The following is a 22,174-nucleotide window of genomic DNA, read 5'->3' as shown; positions in this document are numbered from 1 at the left end:
AGCCACAATTCACATAAAGCCAGAATGTGACTTGGTTAGAATATGCATTTGACATTGTCTATGCATGCAAAACGCAGACATAGTTTTCTATTAACCTGTGCATGCATGCAGCTGCATGCTCCATTCCTGAGATAAAACAGGATGCATATCAGTAAATATGCTATTCTGTGATCAGCTATTCTGTGATTAAGAATAGCTGATGCACTATTCATCAACAGAAAAAAAAGTAAGAAACCTTTAAAAAAGGATAAATTAGAAGAATGGATATGGAACATGGTGAAAAAGAAAATAGAATCAGAAGATAAAAATGGATGGAGAAAATGTAAAAAGAGAAATGTTTTGGGAGTGTTTTCAAAATCTGCTGATTGCTCGGCTGTTACCAATAATGGTCAGCGCTCCAGAGGCGGCATGAGCAACAGTATTAGCTGATCTTCAGTTTCTATGACTACAGTTCTATTACCGACTGACATTTTGCCATTACAGTTTCAGTTTTTGAGTGGGTGGTTTATGCTTAAAGTAGTTTTATTTGCACCAACTTTCCCCAGCTTGCTCTAAGCTGATAGATAAATAAAAAGATTCATATGCAAACGGCGTGGAGGGACAAAAATGAATCATGAGCTAAACAGAGAAGTTTATGAATTACTGTTCTTTTTTGTTATGTGAAGTCCACCTAGGCATTTGGGTAGTTTGTTCTGTGTTTTATTCTAACATCTCTCTCCAAAAAGGGACCATGCTGACATTTGCAACTTTTATGTTTCAGATTTAACGCTATAAACAGTAGGCTCTGTTGATAAGCCTTAGAAAAAATGATCTGGACCATGAAATTAATAATGAGAATACCCTTGGGCTTTTTCAAAATGAATGTGGTGTAATTCAATTAAAAGTGTAAACTTAGCCTGAGTAATATATTATTTCACTTTATTATTTATAATGTAATATGCACATATGTGTACAAAAAACAATATAAAGATAAACCATGTACATTAGTCTTGTGATTTCAGTTAATATTCGTTGTCAGATTTCAGAGGGCTAAAGGATGTTTTCAAAACAAAGAAGCTCTGGTTTCAGTCGATTTCAGTTTCACATCATAATGTAATATAGCTACAAATTGGAATATGCATTTATAATATAATACCCTTAAAAAAATTGATGCACCCATATTTTGTTATTTTTTAATGATGTGAAATTCTGCATGCTGCAAATGTTGGAATGTGTAAAAAAGCTTTTGATGAATTATTACGGCTTTAAGATTTCATCCTGACAACATTTAATAAGACTAGATCACTTAAAGCAAATGGTTATTTTTGTAAATCAAAGTTGTATTTTTACTCAAATTTAGCAAAAAACTAAGATAACTAAATAAATTACAGCAGATGAGCACAGCAAAGATGCAATGGAATAGACTCATGAGGGATGCAGGGAAACAGCCTGTTTCTCCACGCCCTCTGACCAAATGCTCTCCATCCCCACCTCCCTTTGGAGTAAACATCAGATTTCTTTCTTTCTTTTTTTTTAACAATCACTCAGTGGGATGAGGTCAGGCGACCAATAGATTCTCTGCACAGACATGCTTGTGTGCTGGTCACTTCTGGGGGTCTGAGCACATCCGTCTGTGCACAAGTGATGAGTGAGCGCGTCAGGGTGTAGCTGCGAGGGGGGGAAGCGTGGTGCTGAGGGGTTGGAGGGAAGAGATGGGTGGTGGTGAAGGGGAGGAGGAGGAGGAGGAGGAGGAGGAGGAGGAGCGGGTGGTGACTGTTTAACATGATCAGTGAGCAGGCATGTTCCCTTCCCCCCAGTTTCAATCTATCCTCTCCACTCTCCCAACAAGGAGTACCAAGAGTGCGTTTTTAACCCAGTTAGGTTAAAATAATTACAAACATCTGAATATGTTACCCACTAATTAAATTTATTTTAACACTTTTAAAACCTTCTTTATTCTCCTCCACATCCCTTCTTGATGTTTTCTCATCACCCATCTGTCTTGGAAATGTGTTGTTCCTCCTTCTGTTTGTCCTTCAGCTTCCCTCTCTCCCTCTTCTCATTTTTTCTGTACTGGTAAACAGACTGGAAGCTGGTAGAACAGCAGGTAGATGCAACACATCTTCAAGTCAGGTTCCAAGGAAAAATCAAGACTGTCTATAACAGAAATATGTAGGAGAGAGAGATTTATCTCTCAAGAGGCCTGGGGTGACCTGAGGGTCATCGACAGTCACCATGGGAACACAAACCCCTCCTTGCCTTTTATAGTTCTTTGGTCATCTAATCAATACATACATACATACATTGTAGAGCAGCAGAATTTCACCAATGTTAATGAAAACCATGTTATGATTCATCAACCTTTCATTCTACAAAAAAACTTCAAATGATCCATCATCAAATTAAAGATTGTAAAGCCAAAAGCACATCAACAAGGTAGTGGTGAGTCATTGCATTTGACAACCACTTTCATTACCACAGATCGAAAGTATTTTTTCTAGAATGATTTAAGCTCTGAGAACTTAAATCATGGTTAATATTTTCTCAGACGGTGATAATTGAAAACAGACCGTGGGGTCAATGCTGGCTACCACATGCCTCTAACATAGGTTAAACATAAATAGAGGTGGATTTCCTTGAGGCAATGGATATATTTTGCCCCTGCTTTGTTCTGTTATTTGTTGGTTAGTCACAACACGCAAGCAAGCAAGATGACAACTTTTTTAGAAGTGTGGGTGTCATTAATACATTTTCAGTCTATGAAAAACTGTAATTAGAATGAATGTAAGCCTGCCATCGTGACATGGTTGTCAGTTTTACTTTCAAGCATAACCTTAAAATACTCTAAGTAGTTAAAATAGTTGACAATGTTGTAACACATAGTCAGAGCAAACATGAACAATAATTATGCTCCCCTATGGATATACATCTTCAATCAATTGTTTGTTCATGCTGATAAATTCAAAGTAAAAATGCTGTGTTATTCATGCTGCACCAGTAATTGGTGGTATTAACATCAAACCATGAACGTTTCTCATCAAACCCCCAGCTGGTTGCAGCAGTCAGCTGCTCATGCTGAGCCAAGTTCTGCCGGAGGTTTCTTCCTCTGAAGGGAGAGTTCTCCTCTCCACTTGCGCTACATGCACACTCAGTGACGGATGGCTGCAAAGTCAAAACGCAATGGAATTGACTGTGTCCTGTCACTGCATGCTGGTTCTGGGAGAGATTGCTCCAAAGTCAGTGACTTGATGCAATCATCTGGGCTTCCCTAGACAGAAAACTTATCACCAGTGGAATTAATTATCTAAACTCGAATGCTGTTGGAACATATGTAACTTATTTAGAGCTTTAATTGGTGCTATATAAATACATTCAATTGGATTGAAAATTCTGATAAGGAAGACATGGAGCCTTCCTAAAGCACTGCTTAAAGATATTTTAAAACAATTCTCTCAAAATAGCTGCAGCTCATGTCTGATTTGACTCTGTTGATCCTTTTCTTTCGGTTTATTATTATTTTAGCTTGAAAACAGAGTCAGGAAAGGGGGTGGGGGGGTATGCAAACAGATTAAAACAGCTGCATCATTGTTGTGGTTTCTATCTCTGAAAGTGATCATGAGTCTGAGCAAACCGGGCTACTACCTTATCTTTAATCTCTGGATTTCTTACTAGCTTTTTAAAAATATCACCAAGGACTCTGTTTGCATGTAAATGTGAGGTGCATATAAAGCACAAATTATTAGTTTTGGAAAATATTGTTAAGGGTACAGATTATATCAATGCTCTCAGTAAAATTTATATTTAAAATACCATATTACAATGATTGTAATATCTTATTAATGGCTGTCACATGGATCATAAACTATCACATAAGGCATAAGAAGAACACATGTTAGGAGTGCCACTGTGCATCACTTCAGTTGAAAGCCATTACATACTTCAGTGCTTTCTGCTGACGGGTGTTGAAGCTGAACAGCTTACTGAACCTCAGCAGCAGCTTATTTTTGCATAACACCGCACATGGTTCCTGTTGTTCAAATGTTATTGATAAAAAAGTGGCCTATTTTACTTAATTATAATTTTAAAGCATATACGTTTTATAATTTGACTTTTGTAACTTCCTCTTACAGGTAGCTGTACTGCAACGCAAATGCTAACCTGTGTATAATTATAAACAGAATCAAAGGATTTTATTTCAGTGGATCAGTTTTGCTTTATGTTGATTTATGTTGATCCCACCATCTACACAAAAGGAGATAGAACCAAAGAAAATATTTGTTTGAATTTTAGAAATATCTTAAAATATAAACTGCATCTCAGCCTTTAGAAATTTGATTGTTGTCTGACATATCATCTGGTCAGTCACTGCCCTACGCATCAAAATGTTTCCAATACACTCAGTAGGTGACGGATTGCATCCTGTACAAACCCCCTCCCTCCAACCCTATGCTGTGATTTCACCAACATTTACAGAACTGTTTCTCTCTCTCACTCTCTTTTATTATTATTATTATTTGAGCGACATTAATGCTTCTTGAGATGCATTCTCGCCCTGCCTGACTAAAAATACCTTCAGCTGAACAATTTGGATTGCAACCGTTCCTAACAGTTGGTGACAGAAGTTCTGGCTCACAAGCCATGCGGTTCTGTCAGCGTGTGGCGTGCCTGGCCAGGCAGCAAGTGCTTCATGGAGAGTGCAGAAACCTGTCCCTTGCCTTTATGCTCACTCTCCCATCTGTTTATATCTTTGGTTTGGGCCTATATATTCACTGACATTACTCATGGTTTCACAAGAGCCTTTGAAAACACTCAAAAAGACAAGTAAGTGGCTCTATCCATGGTGCTGAACTCTTTACCTATCTATGCATGCATGGTTACCTTCACAGATAAGATGAATTCTTTGGGTCACATCCAGGGCAGTTTCCGCTCCTAGTTGACTTCAGTTATTCAAACAAAAAATCTGAGCAATGGTCAAAAAAAAAAAAAAAATCAATTAGAAGAATAGAGAGAGAATTCAAAATCTTCGTTTTGCTTTTGAAAGAGTTTCAACTCTGAACTGGAAGCAAACATAACCCTCAACTGGGCCCAATCCTCTCTGACTGTCATTCATTAATAAGAAAAAAATCCAGACAAAAGATGCAAAGGTCCAGGCTTATTTCCTTAATCTTTTCCAGTAGACAAGCTTCCTTCACACTCTCTTGAGATGAAAAGTATTTTTTTTCTCTTTTATTTGGCTCAATTCCAGACAGGAGCATACGGAAAAAAAATAGGAGCAAAATCAAAAAGGTTTCAGGAAAAAAAAGCGAACCGGTTTCCGGTGATAACGACGTTTTATCTGACAGATGTGCTCAGCAGCGCACGAGTGCATCAACCGCTCGGCTGGAGTTGTTGAAACAGTGCAGACTGATCTGCAGAAAAATATAACACTCCTACGCAAACATCCTCTTGATCAGCAGCACCAGTAGCCTGGGCAACATGTGCGCTGGAGAAACAGCATGGGTGAAGAGGGGGAATTTCGCCATTTCTTCCCCAACGACCACTTTCGAGCAGCGTCCTAGAAGGTCGAGGTCAGATTTTTGTAGTAGAGTCGCTCCAGGTTGCGCCTCTAGCCCGGCTTAGATCCCGCTCTCTTTTTTCTTCTCTGGATCTCCTCCGGCTTCCTTCTCAGTATTTTATCCTCTTACCGCATGTGCGTTATCCGGCTTCTTTTATATATTTATATATATTTTTAAAAAGCTTTTTTTGTGGAAAAGCAAGCGCCTGCAACTGGATAGTTCTCCCAGAATAACGGCGTCTGTTTATGCACGGTTGATGTTATTTCCGCGTTGGCCAATTAATTGCCGATTCTTGCAGAGTGACGTCTGATTCTGCGTAGAGACGAAAAAAGCTGCGCTTTAAATCCTGGGGAGGTTGGCCACAGTGCCTGAACGGAAAGTCAGTGTAGTAAATGCAGCCAGTAGTGCTTACGGTCTGGGCTGAGGCTACTGTGACGTGGAAAAAAAAATACATCCATACCTCTTGAACTTTTTACTATTGCAAACAGACTCTTTAATGTATTTTATTACGATTTTATGTGATAGACCAACTGGAAATGAATGGAAATTGAAACCTATTTTTGTTTTATTCATGGGGATAAATGAAATGTCACGTGTATTGTTGTGATTCCTTTAAAATCGCCTTATTGGAAACAGCGAAAAGCGTTATTAAATGTCAAGCTGATTTTGAATTTATGTAAACTTTTGTGCAGCATTACATACCTGCAATTGTTGAATAAGGACCATAAAACTACAAATCTTTGTCCTCCAAACAGGATTATTAGTTTTTCTTTGTGACCATAATAAATGATTTTAGGACAGCCAAATCCATATTAATAATTAATAATTAATTACACCTGATCACAGAGCGTTTAGCCAAGTCACAATGACAAACTGGCCTTTTCAACAGGAACAAAACTTTAATCAAGCTCCATTAGGAAGATGGACACATTGTCCCTTGAAGGATCATTTTTCTCCCTGTACCTTCTTCTGTTACTTGTCCTTTTGCTCCCTTTGCCTCCTGAGTATAAGGTCCACTTTCAGTTATCTCACTCCTGAAATCTGTTCCACCCCTTTTTTTTCCAGCCACTCTTTCCTAAAACCTCTTTACTCATCTTTTTTCTAATTATCCAATCCAACTTACAACTGCTTAGGTCTCATATCCAGATCAGGCTCGGGGCAGTTTGAGGAACTGCTGAGGGCAGTGGTGTGAGTTTTTATTGCATTCATTATTCAGACTGAAAGAAGTGGAGATTAGAGCACTTTGAGAGTGTGCAGTGTTGAAATATTTATATTAGCAGAGAATGAGATGGTTGGATTGCGTGTGTGTGTATGTGCGTGTGTGTGTGTGTGTGTGAGGGGAGGGTGAATTTTGCTTTTATGTATTTTTATGCTTTTCATGGACTTCCACAAATGCAACGAGGAAACAGGGTGATGTGAGATAGAGAGGCGATCTGATCACTATAAAGACCACACTTTATTGCCATTTTTGTTGAAAAAAAAAATAGCATGGGTTGTTTTACATTGTCCTGTCTGCAAAAGGTACTTCCAATTTTAGTAAAATAAATAAATAAATCACATAATAAAACCAAAACTGGACCATGACACAGTGTGGCAAAAATGGGTCACTGCTTTCAGAGCGACATCAGCAGAGGGAGTCAGGGACTCTGGCCACAGTTCTGATCATTTAAAACCATTCCTACTTTCCTTCATATCATTTTCCATCATACTGGATACTTTCATACAATCTTAATATAACCTCTGTCAACAACATCATCAACAAAATGAACCAACAAGAGCCCAGTCAAACGATATTTGATGTTATCCTGACAAACCATGACCTATGCACATATATTGATCAATCTATTCTTCAGAACTCAATATACACCTATAGTTCCGACAAAACTGTACATATGCTCATTATCGATATGAGTTTTGCAATGTTTTAGGGATTTTAAATATTTATTTTAAGTGATCTTTCAACTGAGTTTTCTTCCCTCACAATGCCAACAAGTATTTTTGACGTGAAGCTTTCTAACCAAGAACTGGTGCATGGTAGTGGCAGTATCATGCTGTGGGGCTGTCTTTGAATCTGTTTTAGGAAACCAAATAATTTAGATAAACTCTAATTCTGTTCAGAAGATTGATGGCCAAAACAAGCATGGGTGCAGGCGCAAGTTAAGGTGAAGCTGCTAAAGCTAACGCCGCTGAAACTTAAATTGAAATCAGCACAGTCTGTTAAAGCGTAGTTACAGTTAAACTTCACTTTCTCTGTTTAGAGTTTTAAATGTTCTGCCAGAATTATGCAAGATGTTGGCTAGTGAGCACAAGCATGTGGTCAAGGCTCAACTTCCTAAGCATACATTTAACAAAATACGAGAGGGGGTGGATGTACATATTAAAGATAAAATATAGAGTTGGAGATGAGTCACATAGGACGTGATGATACATCATCATTTGGAGGCTGTTGGGGGACTGAGAGGAGGAGCATCAGCATGTGGACAACTTAAGGCCAGATGGAGCTTAGAAAAAGAAGGAACGTGAATATAAGTGAAGAATGAAGGAGGGAAGCAGAGGGAAATAGCTGAGCGTAGTGAGATAGAAGAGGACTAGAAGGAGACTACTGATGAAATGATGCCCTGCAGGGAGAAAAAGAGGGTGGGGTCAAATGAACATGATAAACTGAGATTGATTGGTGAACTGGGTGTGAGTAGAATATTGGATAATTAGAGCCGTGGTTGGGATGTGGCCCTGCTCCCCAGCGTACAGCATCATGTTGATTTAATTTAAAATCTAGACCCTGTGTGGATTAGAGAAAATGTACAGCATATTCAACTATATGTATCCAATTCTTCAGTGAAGTTATAACAACAAGCCCACTCAAACAGAAGAAGGGCTCAGATGAATCATTAAAATCCTAAGAGTAATAACTCGTTTCATCTGATGTCCCTACCCCCACACCTCTTCTCCTCAATTCACAGCTGACTTTACAGCGTCTCAGCTCTGTTTGCTGACGCATCAGTAGTGGCACCGGAAAGACAAGTGTGCCTGTAAGAGAAGAAGAGAAGGCAGACAGTGAAATAAAGACGCCCCAGCAGAGAAACGTGTGATGGGAGAGAAGCAGAGCATGCGAAGCATCAGAAGTCTGACTGAATGAAGGAGAAGAACGGAATCATTATTGTCAAGCATGTAGAGACAAAGAGAAGGTCACTGAGCCTCATATGAGAGCTGTTCTCAGAACATACAGAGCTCTGTTTGCGCCCAAGGGGACTTGACGTTTTTATTACATTAACCACCACAATGGCAGGATTTCTATTATCCTGTCTGGTTTTCTGTTCTGATCCAAAGCTTTTCCTGTATGATTCCATTCTGGATAAAAAGCAAAAACTCAATAGTCTGACATCCTATAAGAGTTTTTTTTCCCATTTCATTCAGAGTTGGCAGTCACTCTGCAGCAGAGTTGTACCGGAGCTTTACATGCAGTTGAAGGAATTTTGAGATCTACTGAGTCCTCTCCAATGAAAAGGAGATGTTCAAAATCATCACTACGTTTTGCTATTGTTTTTTGGACTATGAATATTCAAGTAACCAATACATTTCTGACTTAATGTTTGAATTTGGGATTTGTGGCAATAAGCTGTGATTTGTTTGTTGTGGTAAAAAATGGTTTTGAGGTAAACACTTATGCTATTGCTACAGGGTGAGTCCATACTTAACACATTTGGGAACAAAAAGGATTCTGTTTACTAAAATTATCACATTTCTCCTCAAGCCAATGGTGTCTGAAGTTTAAATTTTTTGTTGAATCCAAATGTAATTTGAGATTGTTGTAAATTTGACAAATTTGATTGATAATTTTCTAGAGTTTTAGTTCAAGATTTTCACTGACGCATCTTAACTTGGAACACGTTGGACACAGCAAAAACATTCATTATTTAGTGGCGATATCTTGTTGGTGAAAAACATTGTTTGCATATCAACAAAATATAAATACATTAATACCAAAAATTTGGAAACCTCAATGATTTTCTTTTAAGAAGTCAAACATGACAGAGTCAAATTCCTGTTATGTTTCAGATCTACAAAGATTTACAGCTCCAGTTTCTAAAAAAAAATCATGCTACTTTAAAAAAAAATCAAAATATATGTTTAATATTTATAAATCCTTACATGTTTAGCTGTTGAAAAGGTAGTGAATAAGTAAAGTCACAATTTGCAAAATTTGCAAATGCTATTTTAAGTGAGAAATGAATATTTTTCTGCTGAAGAACTCGCATGAAAAACAAACAATGAAAACAATAGCCAAGCAAGTAAATAAATAAATCCTTATTTTAATTCATGCAGTTTCTGTAATGTGTTTTTCTACTGTAGTAAACGTTTTTCACTAAACACACTTTTCACAGTGACTTTACTAACCTATTAGATCGCATCGCTTCTCCTTTTGAAAACTTGTATTGACAGTTAGATTAGGTCTTCTGTAGCCTAAGGTATAGGTTAAGGAGGACCTAATACCTTAATGCCTTGTTTACACATCACCGAAGCTCCCACTGCTCCTGAAATGTTATTTGAATCAATGGGGGGACAGCCTTTAGTGTAGGAAGAATATATGGAAAACATTTACATGTAGAAAAAAATTATTTTGGTGATTTGCTTACCAAAGCAGAACAGAAAGAACAATAAACTTAAGTTAATCCAATATGATGGTCATTGATAATCGCTATTGCTGAATTTGGATCTATTAGGGTCTGGCAGACGTGCAGAATCATGACTGACCCCCAGGGCTTAAAGAACACAATTCAATTTTCCTCAACAAATGTAATACCATTAGGCTGGATAAAAACAGGCAACTCACAAGGGAGGAGTCTTTTAAAAAGCAAAGAGGTGGACGAGGTGGATGAGGTCGGAAGAGACATAGCAGTTGTTCAGAGGAAAGAGGACACCAATAGAGGATCTCACCAGATAAATAGAAAAGAAGAAGTGCAGATGTTACACAGTAGGTCAAACTTTGTCTAACATTACAGACAGAGAGGACAGAACACAGGAAGAAATAGCGTCCGTTATGTCATATGAGGCCTGAAATCAAACAAGACCAATGTGAGTGTATTAGTCTGGAGAATCACATCTTTTTTACAGCAAGACTGGAGAAAAAGTTCCCTAGCAGTTTGTTTTTCTGCTTAAACTTCAGTTCAACTTTGGCAAGAGAAGGAAGGAAAAGAAAAAGATCTTGAAGAAAAAACCTGAAAGGATCTGTCCACCAGCATGAGGATCTTCAGCAAAGACGTCCGCCTTCAGGACATCACCATCATGTATTTCACTGGCCTGGCTGCCCTGATGGTCATCCTTGTGGCTTCGTATCAGGCGCCCTCCAACGCCATCGACGTGTCCAGCCTAAAGCCGAGCCCTTCCAGTTCTCTGCCACCTCTCCCCATGCCTTTCCGTATGCCTTTGGACCCACTTGGAAACCTGCAGCTGGCCTGGAACATCAGCTATGCCACCCAGGAGGTCTACATACAGCTGAGGGTTGCAGAGCTCAGACACGGGGTGGTCCTGGGGATGTCGGACCGCGGTGAACTCACCAACGCAGACCTGGTGGTGCTGTGGGACAATGGAACAAGGAGCTACTTTGGGGTAAGCAAAATTGATGCTGGTCTATGGTCTATGTTTTGAATTACTTAAAGTTTTCTTGTTTTTGCTTTTGCAGGGATTTTATAAAGAATCTTAAGGAAAAGGGATTTCCTATATTTCCTTGTCTCTCCATGGTTGTAGGGGTGTGGGAAAGGCATTTTTGCACAATCAGCCTGGGGAAGAGTTTTGCTGCATGATCACAGAGTCGCTAAAGATGTTATCAAGCCTTCCTAATTGGAAATCAGTCAAACTGCACTAATAGCTGCAGCTCTACTGAGAATCATTAGGAGATATTTGCATATCAAAGCCAAATCACACGTTAATTAAGATGTGCAAAATGCCTTTTTCTCCATTACGTCTCACAGAGTTTTTAAGAAATTTCAACAGGAAATTTGTTGGTATTATTTTGTCTCTGATTAGGTCTCTCACTACCTAATCAGCGTCTGATTACGTAAACATCAACAAAGCAAAGAAAAAAAACTTAGCATGGACATCTGATTAATGAGAAGAAAAATTAGATTTGTCAAATATAAGAACAAAGACAGCAGCAACAGCGACATTTTTAAATAATTTTATGACATGATACTATCACTAGAATTCTACAGTGAGTAATGTTTTAAGGTTTATATCTTAAGGAGGTATATCGGGCCCAGTCACCCAATATATCTGATTTTCTCTGCAAACTTCTAATTCACACTGGACAAGGTGTTCTATGGCCCACATGCTTTATTAGATTTGTACAAAATGCACTCTTTCTAAACCGATGTCTTCAAAATCCATGGAGTTTGTGTGGGACAGTTACATAAGAGTAACAGTGAGGAGATGAAAATGAGAGATCTTAGGTGTTATTTTGGACAGGTAGGAATGTGAGAAACTCAGACGAGGCTACAAAGCCTTCTGGCAGAGAAGAAGAACATCTTGTTTGCCAGGTAGGGAAAGGTTTCACAACACCAAATGCCACTCTTTTTCTAACTAGTTCTTTTTATGAATTATATCATAATTCTCCATCAAACAACTGACTACAGCTGCTGCCATTTGTCACAATTATTACCCGGTAACCAATTTTGAATTTATTTTTTATGTATTGGGATTACAGAACTAGTATCTGTCTTAATAATCTACTATTACTTACTTTTGCCCTTTCTTGAAATTTACTGTCAAACAGGAACACAAAGCTGTCTTAATTGTCAGAGTGATTATAATAATTTATTTTCACTTCAAAATGCTTCTTTTTTTTTTCAAACTGCTTTATAGGGTACCTTACCAACCAACTAGCTCATCTGTTCATCAGTTCATTTGTGATGGCAGATGACTTACAGTGGTTTAAGAAAGTATTCCAACCCTTTTCATTTCTTTTGCATTTTTTCATATTACAGCTGCAATCTTCAGCATATTTTATTGATATTTGAACTGGCCAATGTGAGGTAGTGCTTAACTAAAGAGGTTACGGAAAACCTATGCCTGGTTTTGAATGCTGTTTTATGAAAAAATTAAGATTTTCTTCCAGTGTTACCCTGTATTTAGCTTCACACATCTTCCCAATAACTCTGGCCAGTTTCCCTCTTCCTGTTGAAGAACAGCATTAAGCAGCATGATGCTGCCACTGCCATGTTTCACCAATGGCAGGATGTACTGTGGTGTTAGATTTGAACTACTGGAGTTTTGTATGTAACCCAAAAAGTTCAGTTTTGGTAATATCTTACCAGAGTACTGTCTTTAACATTTTTATAGCAAATTGAGCACAGGACTTTTTAGGGATTTATTTCTGCAATGGCTTTCTTCTTTCTACAGAGATTAGATTTATGAAAATTATGAAAAATAATTGCCATGACAGATTCTCTTTGTTCTCAGATGTTCTCTAGCAGACATCTCAGGTCTTCACAGGACAGCTGTTTTTACTCTGATTAAAATACACACAGTTGGACTTCATTTACTAATTGGTTGATTTCTACAGACAGTTTGTTGCACTGATTTAATTTACTGTAGGTGTGGCAAAGTATAGGAGGATGAATATAAATCCAAAATACATTGAAAATGTATTATATATTTCCTTTTCCTTCCTTTAAGTGATGCTGTTTCAAAGTACTGTAATTAAAGATTGAGGTCTTCAGGTGGTCCTGTTCACGTCATTATCTCCTACAGGACGCATGGAGTGATAGCAAAGGCCATGTATCACTGGATAGCCATCAAGACTACGAGCTGATTGAAGCTAAACAGAAAGCTGATGAATTTTACTTGCTCTTCAAAAGACCATTTAGTACCTGTGATCCCAGAGATTACATCATAGAGGTAAGAAAAGACATTATTATTGAGTTTTTCTTTTACTTCCTGTGTGTGTGTGTGCGTGTGTGTGCGTGTGCGTGTGTGTGTCTGTGTGCATCAGCCTCCCGTAGTTAACTTTGTAGTTGTTTAAAACCGATCTCCTCTGACTCATCAGGAAGGAACCGTGCACATCATCTATGGCTTGTTGGATCAACCACTTGCCTCTCTTGGAGATCTGAACCTGTCCAGAATCCACATGGGGGTTCAAAGAGTGTTGATGCTTCGCCCTGACATGCCATCACCCACTCTGCCTCCAGATGTGAAGACGATGGATGTTCTTGCTCCAAATGTCATCATACCAAACCAAGAAACTACCTATTGGTGCTTCATCCAGAAGTTGCCTGATGATTTGCCCAAGAACCACATTGTCATGGTATAAGGATATTTAAAATAATAAAGACTTCGCATTTCGTCTTTTTATCAATACTCGCATGAATTAATATAAAAAACCCTGCTTGCTTTTTTACTATTTCCTCTAGTATGAATCTGTCATAACTCCAGGTAACGAAGCCATCGTGCACCATATTGAAGTGTTTGAGTGTGCACCAGATCTGCGAGAGGTACCACAGTACAGCGGCTCCTGTGACGACAAGATGAAACCCAAAAAGCTCAACTTCTGCCGCCATGTGCTGGCAGCGTGGGCAATGGGGGCTGAGGTATGATGGGAAGTCATTTCCATAACATGAATGGGACCTTTTCACAATAACATCCATGACAAATAATCTAAGAGTCCATACTCAAATGTCAATTGTCATACTCAAATGTGACAATTAGGTTAAATGTCATCAGTTTCTAAAAAATTATTTAAATATGCAAACACCAAAATATAGAGCAGAGTAAATAGTTCCCCGGTTTAATGTAAATACAGACCATCTAATTGAAAAAGAGCATTGGGATGAACTTGGTCCTTGAACCTATTTTAAGAGACAAACAAAAGCTCCCACACTAGCAATATTAAAGCCTGGAGCTGCAGGCTTTAAAATTCTGTAAAGATGTTCCCACACACATCACGTCTATTAAGAGACAGTCTGTATGTGGGAAGCACACAAATATTTATAAACTTGCAGACATGAAGAGAGAAAAATACACTCCCAAAAACAGCAAATGAAAACCTTTCATGAACGCATCTAGTCAGACATTTTAGAGGCGACACAAAAAGAATAAATCATAATAGCTCCTTAAAATTACATGTAAGTTTTTACAGCTAGTTTTAAAACTGTTTTTTTTTTGTGCCACTGGCAACCTCTTCATTGCAGAAATAGCAGACTATAACTTGTAGAACCGCATGTTACATTAGAACAATTAGCTGTAAAGAATAATGTCATTATTTTTTCTGTGCCCAAATAGTTTTTATCTCGGATGTTTTTTTGATATCTATTGTGGGATTAGTCAGTAATTACAATGGCTGTGGTGAAAAATATGGAGATAATTCGTGAGTTAGATGTCCTTTGTCTTGTACAACTTGAATTAACAATCAAAATGTTTATTTACAACCATCTCGATGAATTTTAATTATTTCGTTTTGGTGATGAGCTCAGAGTCTTTCAGGTTTAAAGGCTTCCTTGGCATCATCCTAATTTTTAGCTTTCTCCACAGATTATCTATAATATTGAAACTCCAGAATATTAATATGACTTCCTGTCAGAGGAAACATGTTGCTCAGATTAAATATTGGCCTTAAAATCAATAGTCTTCAGTATGGAAAAATATGGATTAACCGCAGATTTTGTCCGAATGACAAACTTTCGACTCCACAGAAGTAGAGTACAAGGCCATAAGGTAACAAAGCGGCGGCTGAGTAAGTAAAGCAGCCTGCTCTCCACATAAAGCAAAGAGGACAGGGAACAGCGAGGCTGTCACCATATTTCTCTGTACCGCTTCCCACTGTATCAGAAGCAAGCCTGGCCCCTCTCCGATTGGATTATCTGCCAGCTAAACAAAAACAAGCAGGATGCCTTCTGTGAGCTGCGAAGACAAGATTAGGTTGGAAATATTCAGGCCTCTTTCATCACCTTCTTATAGTGTTGTTTTATTCTCCTAGGCAGTGCACTGAAAGAAGAGGGTATTGAAGTCTTGTAAAGCAGCTGAAAGAAGAGGGAGAAATAAATTATGGAAAACTGTCCTTTTGAAATAGTGGAGGAGCAAGTTTAAAATGCTTTTTAGAAAAACACACTGTACATGCCAGCATAGAATTTCTAATTGTTTGATAGGTTCAAAAACAAAAGTAAAATTATCTGATGTGCAACTTTTCTTTGCAAATAAACAAATTCTAATATTTCTATTACCTTTCAGATACTAAAGACTAATTTATTCATATAAAACATTTAAATAGTATTTTAATTTCAAGGGAAAATCTTGATTACTATAAAACATGAGTCTAGTTGTAACAACATTATTAAATGAACTCTAAATTGTAAGTCGTCCAATTAGGCTCTGCACTACGCAAACTCCTGCTGTGGTTTTTCTCATGAATCTTATATTTCATGTGTGCATGGATGTGTGTGCTTGCAGGCTTTTTACTATCCCCCTGATGCAGGGCTGGCCATAGGTGGACCTGGTTCCTCAAGGTTTCTTCGTCTGGAAGTCCATTACCACAACCCTCTCCTTATATCTGGTACACACAGCACACACATCAATACTTAACTGAAGGATGTACTGCCAATGGCAGACATATTCTTTAAAGAAAAATAAAAGCAGACGGAGCTTTGCTTTGTCTGTTACACTGAACTTTAGCCTCTTCTAATTAGATTAGCTGATTTGATGTTTGCAAATATGTATCTAGATGTGAAATATCTGCGTATTTCACATTAATATTGTCATGTTCCTTCCTTGATATGAATAATTTGAAACATGTTTCTGCTTTTATGGGAAATATATAGGTTTTAACCAGAGGAGGTTAGATTTAATATTACAGGTGGTAAGTGTGCCAATGACAATCTGTTTTCTGTTAGGCCCTGATTTATCATTAAGAATCATAGCATGAGAAGACATATGAGATGTGTACGCAGCTTCTCTGTGCTTTCATTAATTCAAAACACCTTACTCTGATACTGAAAATAGTTAACTTCCAATCTTCTTCCATCACAAAACGACTTTCTGACCACCTTGACAGGGCTGATCAAGTGGAACAGGCAATTCCAGTGCATCTCAATTAAAATTCATGACTTGCAAAATTCGCAGTAAGTTAAAAATGTTAACTTTTTTTACTTTTCTTGTTTTTGTTAAAAAGAAAAACAATTAGCATTTCCTTGTCTTTCCCAAACCATAAGTGGTTCCAAATACATCTCAGGACAAGACCAGATAAAGTGTCTATTTGACACTTTCAGTCAATGACCACTGACAACTGAAATAGCAGAAGATTGCTACAGCAAACAAACAAAAAAAAAAACATATTCATTTTTACATCTTTCAAAGACTGGGAAGGTGCACAAATACCCTACCTGTGGAATATTTTTCAAGTATCACAGTTACCGTACATCAAACATTAATGAGTCTGTATTTTTAATGCAGGCAGGCATGACTCATCGGGAATACGACTGCATTACACTCCCAACCTGAGGCAGTACGATGCAGGGATCATGGAGCTGGGCCTCGTTTACACTCCTATCATGGCGATCCCTCCAAAGCAGCATACCTTCTATCTCACTGGGTACTGCACATCTAAGTGCACCCGGACTGTATGTACATAAAAGCTTCATCACTTAGTGGTTCAAAAGCTGAGAAACTCAGCTTTGAGATTTGTTGGTAATCTAAAAACTCTTTATTTGTCTGCCGGTTGTCTCTCTAGGCTTTGCCTCCAGGAGGTATCTATGTATTTGCCTCCCAGCTGCACACCCACCTGGCTGGCCGTGGGGTCAGAACAGTTTTGGTGAGGGGAGGGAAAGAGCTGGAAATGGTACAGGAAGACCAACACTTCAGTACAGACTACCAGGTGAAAGAAAGGACATCTCTATCCATGTCAATGCTGTAATGATACACCTTTGCAATTGTTTTTTTCTAATGCAAAAAGATTGGAAAATTAATAATAAAAAAAAACCATACTTTAAATGATTTCAGAAATATTGCTTAAAAATTTCGAGAGGAAAATCAAGCTCTTTTCCCTATGTGAAAACCTTTCATCTTGTTTTATAAATATGATAATCCATAATTTACAAATGAACAGTAAAAAGTTTATCAGAAGAAGAAAGAAGTGTCCACATTCCAAACAGAAAGTGTTATGTGGGCAAACGAGGTGCCACATCACAGCTTTTCTACATTATTATTCTAACAAATAAGTAAAGCTTAAAGATTTCTTCATCATGTTGTCATTTAACCACTTCATCTTCCAGAAAACTGAAACAAAACAGAATGCAGTCTATTACTCATTTTCTATTAAACTCTTGTCATAATGACTTTAGTAAAAAATTACAATATAAATAAAATAGTTTAAGAAATAAAATTAATACAATATATATTTTACTATAGCAGCATTGAAAAGCATTTTAAGCAAATATTTATGGAAGTTACAAACTGCTACTGTGCTAACTTCCTGCAGCAGCTGGCTGTGCTAGAGTGCTAATGTGATTGTGTGCAAAAATCTGCTTTAGAGGAGACAGCTGCTATTTTGAAATTCCTGATAAAGAATTTATCAGGAATTCTTTATCACCTCAAGAAAAGATTTTGTTCCTTTTCTTGAACAAAACCATTAATTTATCAACCAGCAGCTTGAGGTAGTTTCCTGTCCCAGGAAGTTTGGCAGCTAATGACAAAACTAATGAAATCTTATTTATAAACATAAATACCAATAAGACACAGGTGGCACTATTTTTTATTTCTGTCCTACTAGAATGTTAGCTAGCATTTCCACATTTTGACTTTTTTTGGTGGGTTTGATGTGGCTTGTTTGTCATTTCTTCATCCACCAAAAGGGGGCGCTACAGTCACAACAGCCTCCAACTTCCAGCGGTAATAACAATATAACTCATGTCATGGTTTAAGGCCTCATCAGGCACAAAATACTGTTACAACGTTCTCCGCCAAGCTAACACATTTTATAAAATTTGTCAATATAAAAAGTCCTGGGGAGAAAAACTGCTGCTGTTTCTCTTCTCTGTAATTAAGGTATTTGTACAGAATGATGCAAAAATACTATACTGAAATGAATTAACTCTGAAGAACAATAAAAACATACTGTTTTAATTGTTAATCATATTTAAACTGATTTTTAATGTGAAGCACAATTGATATTTGACTCATGAATCCTTTTGATCAGCTGAATTTGCTCTCTTCTTACATGTAGACAATACGAGTTCTGAAGAAAATGATAAATATTTTACCAGTAAGTATAACACTTTGTGGATTTTTGAATAAAAGAATGTATGTATATATTTCATTTGTGAAAAACAATATATCATCTATGTACCTATTTATTGGTAGTGCATACAACTACTGTCTTTTTTTTTATTTCATTCTTAAGAATAGCAATTTACAACTCATCTGGTTCAAGTTTATTTATATTTTCTTCCCCTCTGCTTGCACAGCAGTGCATTATATTCTTACCACTGTGTGAAGCATTTAAATTGAATGTAAATAGAAGGAGGCTGTAAAATCTGAGGTGTGATTGGAAATTCACAGAAGACTAACCAAACAGTATCTCTGATCCAAAAAACACATTTCTTTTTGACGCCAAACTGGCTGCTGATATTTCTTGTGCAATTATTGTTCTATCCTGCAGGGCGACGTCCTTATAACGAAGTGTACTTACAACACAGAGGACAGGAGCAAGCCTACAGTGGTACGAAGTTTCAGTCTTTAAAGAAAAGCTTGTTTAAACATTGTAACTCTGAGATCCCCTTCTGATGCCCCTCACAATCATTATTTTGTTCTGCTCTTGTCTCCACAGGGAGGTTTTGGCATCATGGAGGAAATGTGCGTCAATTATATTCATTACTACCCTCGGACTCAACTGGAGCTCTGCAAGAGCCACGTTGACCCAGGGTACCTGCAGAAATATTTTAGCTTCATTAACAGGTACTGCTCTGCTGTTTTTAATGAGAAACATAAAAATACTACAATAATTTTGACAATACATTTCAAGGTGTGCTTAATTATTCACATTAAAAGCACTGAGATGGGTCCATGATTAGCAGTGACAATGAAAACGAGGAGACCCAGGGTCAAAACAATTTTAGCTTTCTAAAATCTACAGTAAAATATTTTTCCACTTTAAGTCAATATTTTACAACTATTTTCTCCTTCTACGTACATATTAAATATTAATAATATTTTTGGAATTTTATACCTTTATAAGGTCAGGAGCTGTATTTTTCCATTGTTGGAATCTGAAAAAAAAATAAAAAAATAAAAAAATCTAAAATCTAAAATGCATCACACACACAAGAACCAAAATAGACAATCAAAAACAAGGGGAAAAAAATATTAAATGTAAAATTCTGCAGTAGTTCTTGTTAAAATTGGATAAAACATGGACTTTGTTGGTTTGGGAGCTAATCTGGCAAATCTGAGGTATTTTCATTCAACCCAGCCTAAGTGGGAGGAAAATTAAACCACAATAGTACAAAATGTTCCTGAGATCTGTGAAGAATTAAAGAAACAAATGGGGATTTTATTTTTCCCCTTCAAACCCAATACACCGTTATCCTCTAAGCAAACATAAGTGTTTTAAATTACCTAGTCTCCTTTTGTGGACTTTTTTCCATCTCTCCCACTCTTCCCATCAAGGTTCCATGGAAATGACCAGTGTGTGTGTGGCGATTCTGGTGTGACAGATCAGTATGCTCAGCTACACTGGGATGATTTTGCCGGAGAAGTGCTGGACTCTCTTTATAACACAGCTCCCATCTCCATGCACTGCAATCAGTCCACTGCACGCCTCTTTCCTGTGAGTCCCTCATTCATCAAATACACACATATTTACAAGCTACAATGTTCTGGCAAGCTACCAATTTAACCAAATCAATGTGGATATCATTTCTGCAGAAGAGTGAGACTCAGACTCTTTTAGTAAAATAAACCCACACAAACATCCAAGATGTTGGGATGAGAGTGAGTAAATTGATTCCACATGTTATGATGACCTTAATCAAGATTACTGGACAGAAATGTTCTTTCTTAGAGTTAGGAATTCTGGCTTTTAAAAACCGGAGTCAAATTTAAAACCAATTTCTTTAAATATTTTTTTTAATGTCACTCTACAGCTTAGTGGGATGTAGCTAAGAGAGCTTTATCAAAATATATGGTTAGAAGAGAAATGTTACAGAAAGGAATATGTCAGGTAAAATATAATAATTAAAACACCATGCCTCATGGAAAATCTACTGAAGCAGGACCTTATCACTTTAAAAGACCTTTAATGTCAAGCCCAGCATGTGGTCTTTTTTTCACACTGACATATCTATGAACTAAAGGAAGGCAAAACAGCTCAAGATAAAAATGTATAAGAAAAAAAATCTAAATAAGTCTGTATTTATACTGCGGTCATTCTCATTGTTCCTCAGTGATTTCTTTTATAATATGCTTGTTCATGCTTACAAAACTTTGTAAGTTGATGCAGCAAGTACAGGCTAGAATTATTCCAACAAACAACCAGAGGCTGAATGGCTCAGCCTCAGAGCAGACTCAAAGCTTTGCACACAACAATGTGCTGGTTCAGCATGTTGGCTTGAATCCTTACAGATTTTTCACTTAAGATGTTTCACATTATCAAGCAAACTTTAAATTTGGACAAAAATAACCGTTGTCAAACTAAAAGTGACTAGAGTAAAATGTCTCAAAACGTATTAATGAATAAGTGCTTGATTTATATAACCTGAAAAAGAAAATTAAGTTTTACAAACAGTGATATAACAATAGTTTTATGTTAATTGGGTTTGCCTAAATTCTATTTTCTGAATTGCACTGTTCTGTGACCATTTAATTTTGTGCCTTTCCTTGTCAGTTTTCACCCACCAAGTCTTCTTTTGAAGACATTTACACATTTATTGTACTTAGCAAACTATGTTTACTATAAATGTTTGTGCTAAAATGTGATCAAGACTGCAAAGTTGTGTGTATTATATAAAGAAACCTAACAAAGACCAAAGGCGACGTATGGAGTATCTGGACATTTGTTGAAGAGAAACAGAAGAAAGTGCCTTTAAATAAAACACTTACTTGTAACATTCATTTTTCTTCCAGGGTGAATGGGAAAAACAGCCCCTACCAGAAGTGACCTCCATCCTACCAAAACATCGCTACCCCTGTGAAGGAGGTGCAGAGTCGTACAGCTGAGCCGGCTCCGCTCCAGTCTGAGCTGAAACATCTGGAGTAGTTTGAGGACAGGGAGCGGTCAGCGGACCAACAGGAAATTAAAGAGGATTATTAAATGTGGCTTAGTTTGAATTTAGTTTTATCTCTACATTAGCTGATAAATAGCATCCACTGCTTACTGGAATTATATACCTGTGCAAACACCCACCAGCTGTGTTTATTAGTGCATACTAATTAAGCTAATAGTGTTATTCGTGTGTTACGTCTAATGAAAATGACAGTGAGATATTTTTCATCACAAGTCTGTCGATATAAAAATTAAAAAACATAAAAGCTATCCAAAAATTAATAGAAAAGGTTTGTTCCATTTCTCACGATTCTGTTAAATTACACTAAAGAATGGTATTTGCCATATAGTTTAATGTAATGCAGTTAAATAAATATTCTATATTACAGTAAAATGTTGG

At 37.2% G+C, this 22,174-nt stretch overlaps 2 protein-coding genes across 3 annotated transcripts in view; one reads left to right on the top strand and one right to left on the bottom strand.

Moving 5' to 3' along the window:
- Positions 1 to 10,837, bottom strand: part of fam163ba (family with sequence similarity 163 member B, genome duplicate a) — a 27,257-nt gene extending 16,420 nt beyond the window's left edge. The window contains exon 1 of one of the 2 annotated variants that reach the window (XM_044144502.1): positions 10,751 to 10,837. The gene's annotated coding sequence lies outside the window, so the exon portion shown is untranslated. Of the gene's footprint in view, positions 1 to 4,857; positions 5,871 to 10,750 lie in introns of those variants that run through there. The other variant, XM_044144501.1, reaches the window with a different exon arrangement.
- dbh (dopamine beta-hydroxylase (dopamine beta-monooxygenase)) lies at positions 10,761 to 22,140 on the top strand. Its single transcript, XM_044144500.1, has 12 exons — positions 10,761 to 11,141; positions 13,281 to 13,427; positions 13,576 to 13,833; positions 13,940 to 14,116; positions 15,972 to 16,074; positions 16,971 to 17,137; positions 17,248 to 17,391; positions 18,739 to 18,777; positions 19,174 to 19,233; positions 19,342 to 19,469; positions 20,181 to 20,340; positions 21,636 to 22,140. Exons 1-12 carry the CDS (start codon positions 10,773 to 10,775, stop codon positions 21,726 to 21,728), a joined length of 1,845 nt encoding a protein of 614 aa, XP_044000435.1. The 5' UTR covers positions 10,761 to 10,772; the 3' UTR covers positions 21,729 to 22,140.
- Positions 22,141 to 22,174: the final 34 nt, after the last annotated feature.

This window comes from Gambusia affinis, linkage group LG17, assembly GCF_019740435.1.
Source record: "Gambusia affinis linkage group LG17, SWU_Gaff_1.0, whole genome shotgun sequence".
Taxonomy (NCBI): domain Eukaryota; kingdom Metazoa; phylum Chordata; class Actinopteri; order Cyprinodontiformes; family Poeciliidae; genus Gambusia; species Gambusia affinis.
Note: the sequence above shows the minus strand (reverse complement) of the source record. Positions and strands in the feature narration are given on the sequence as shown.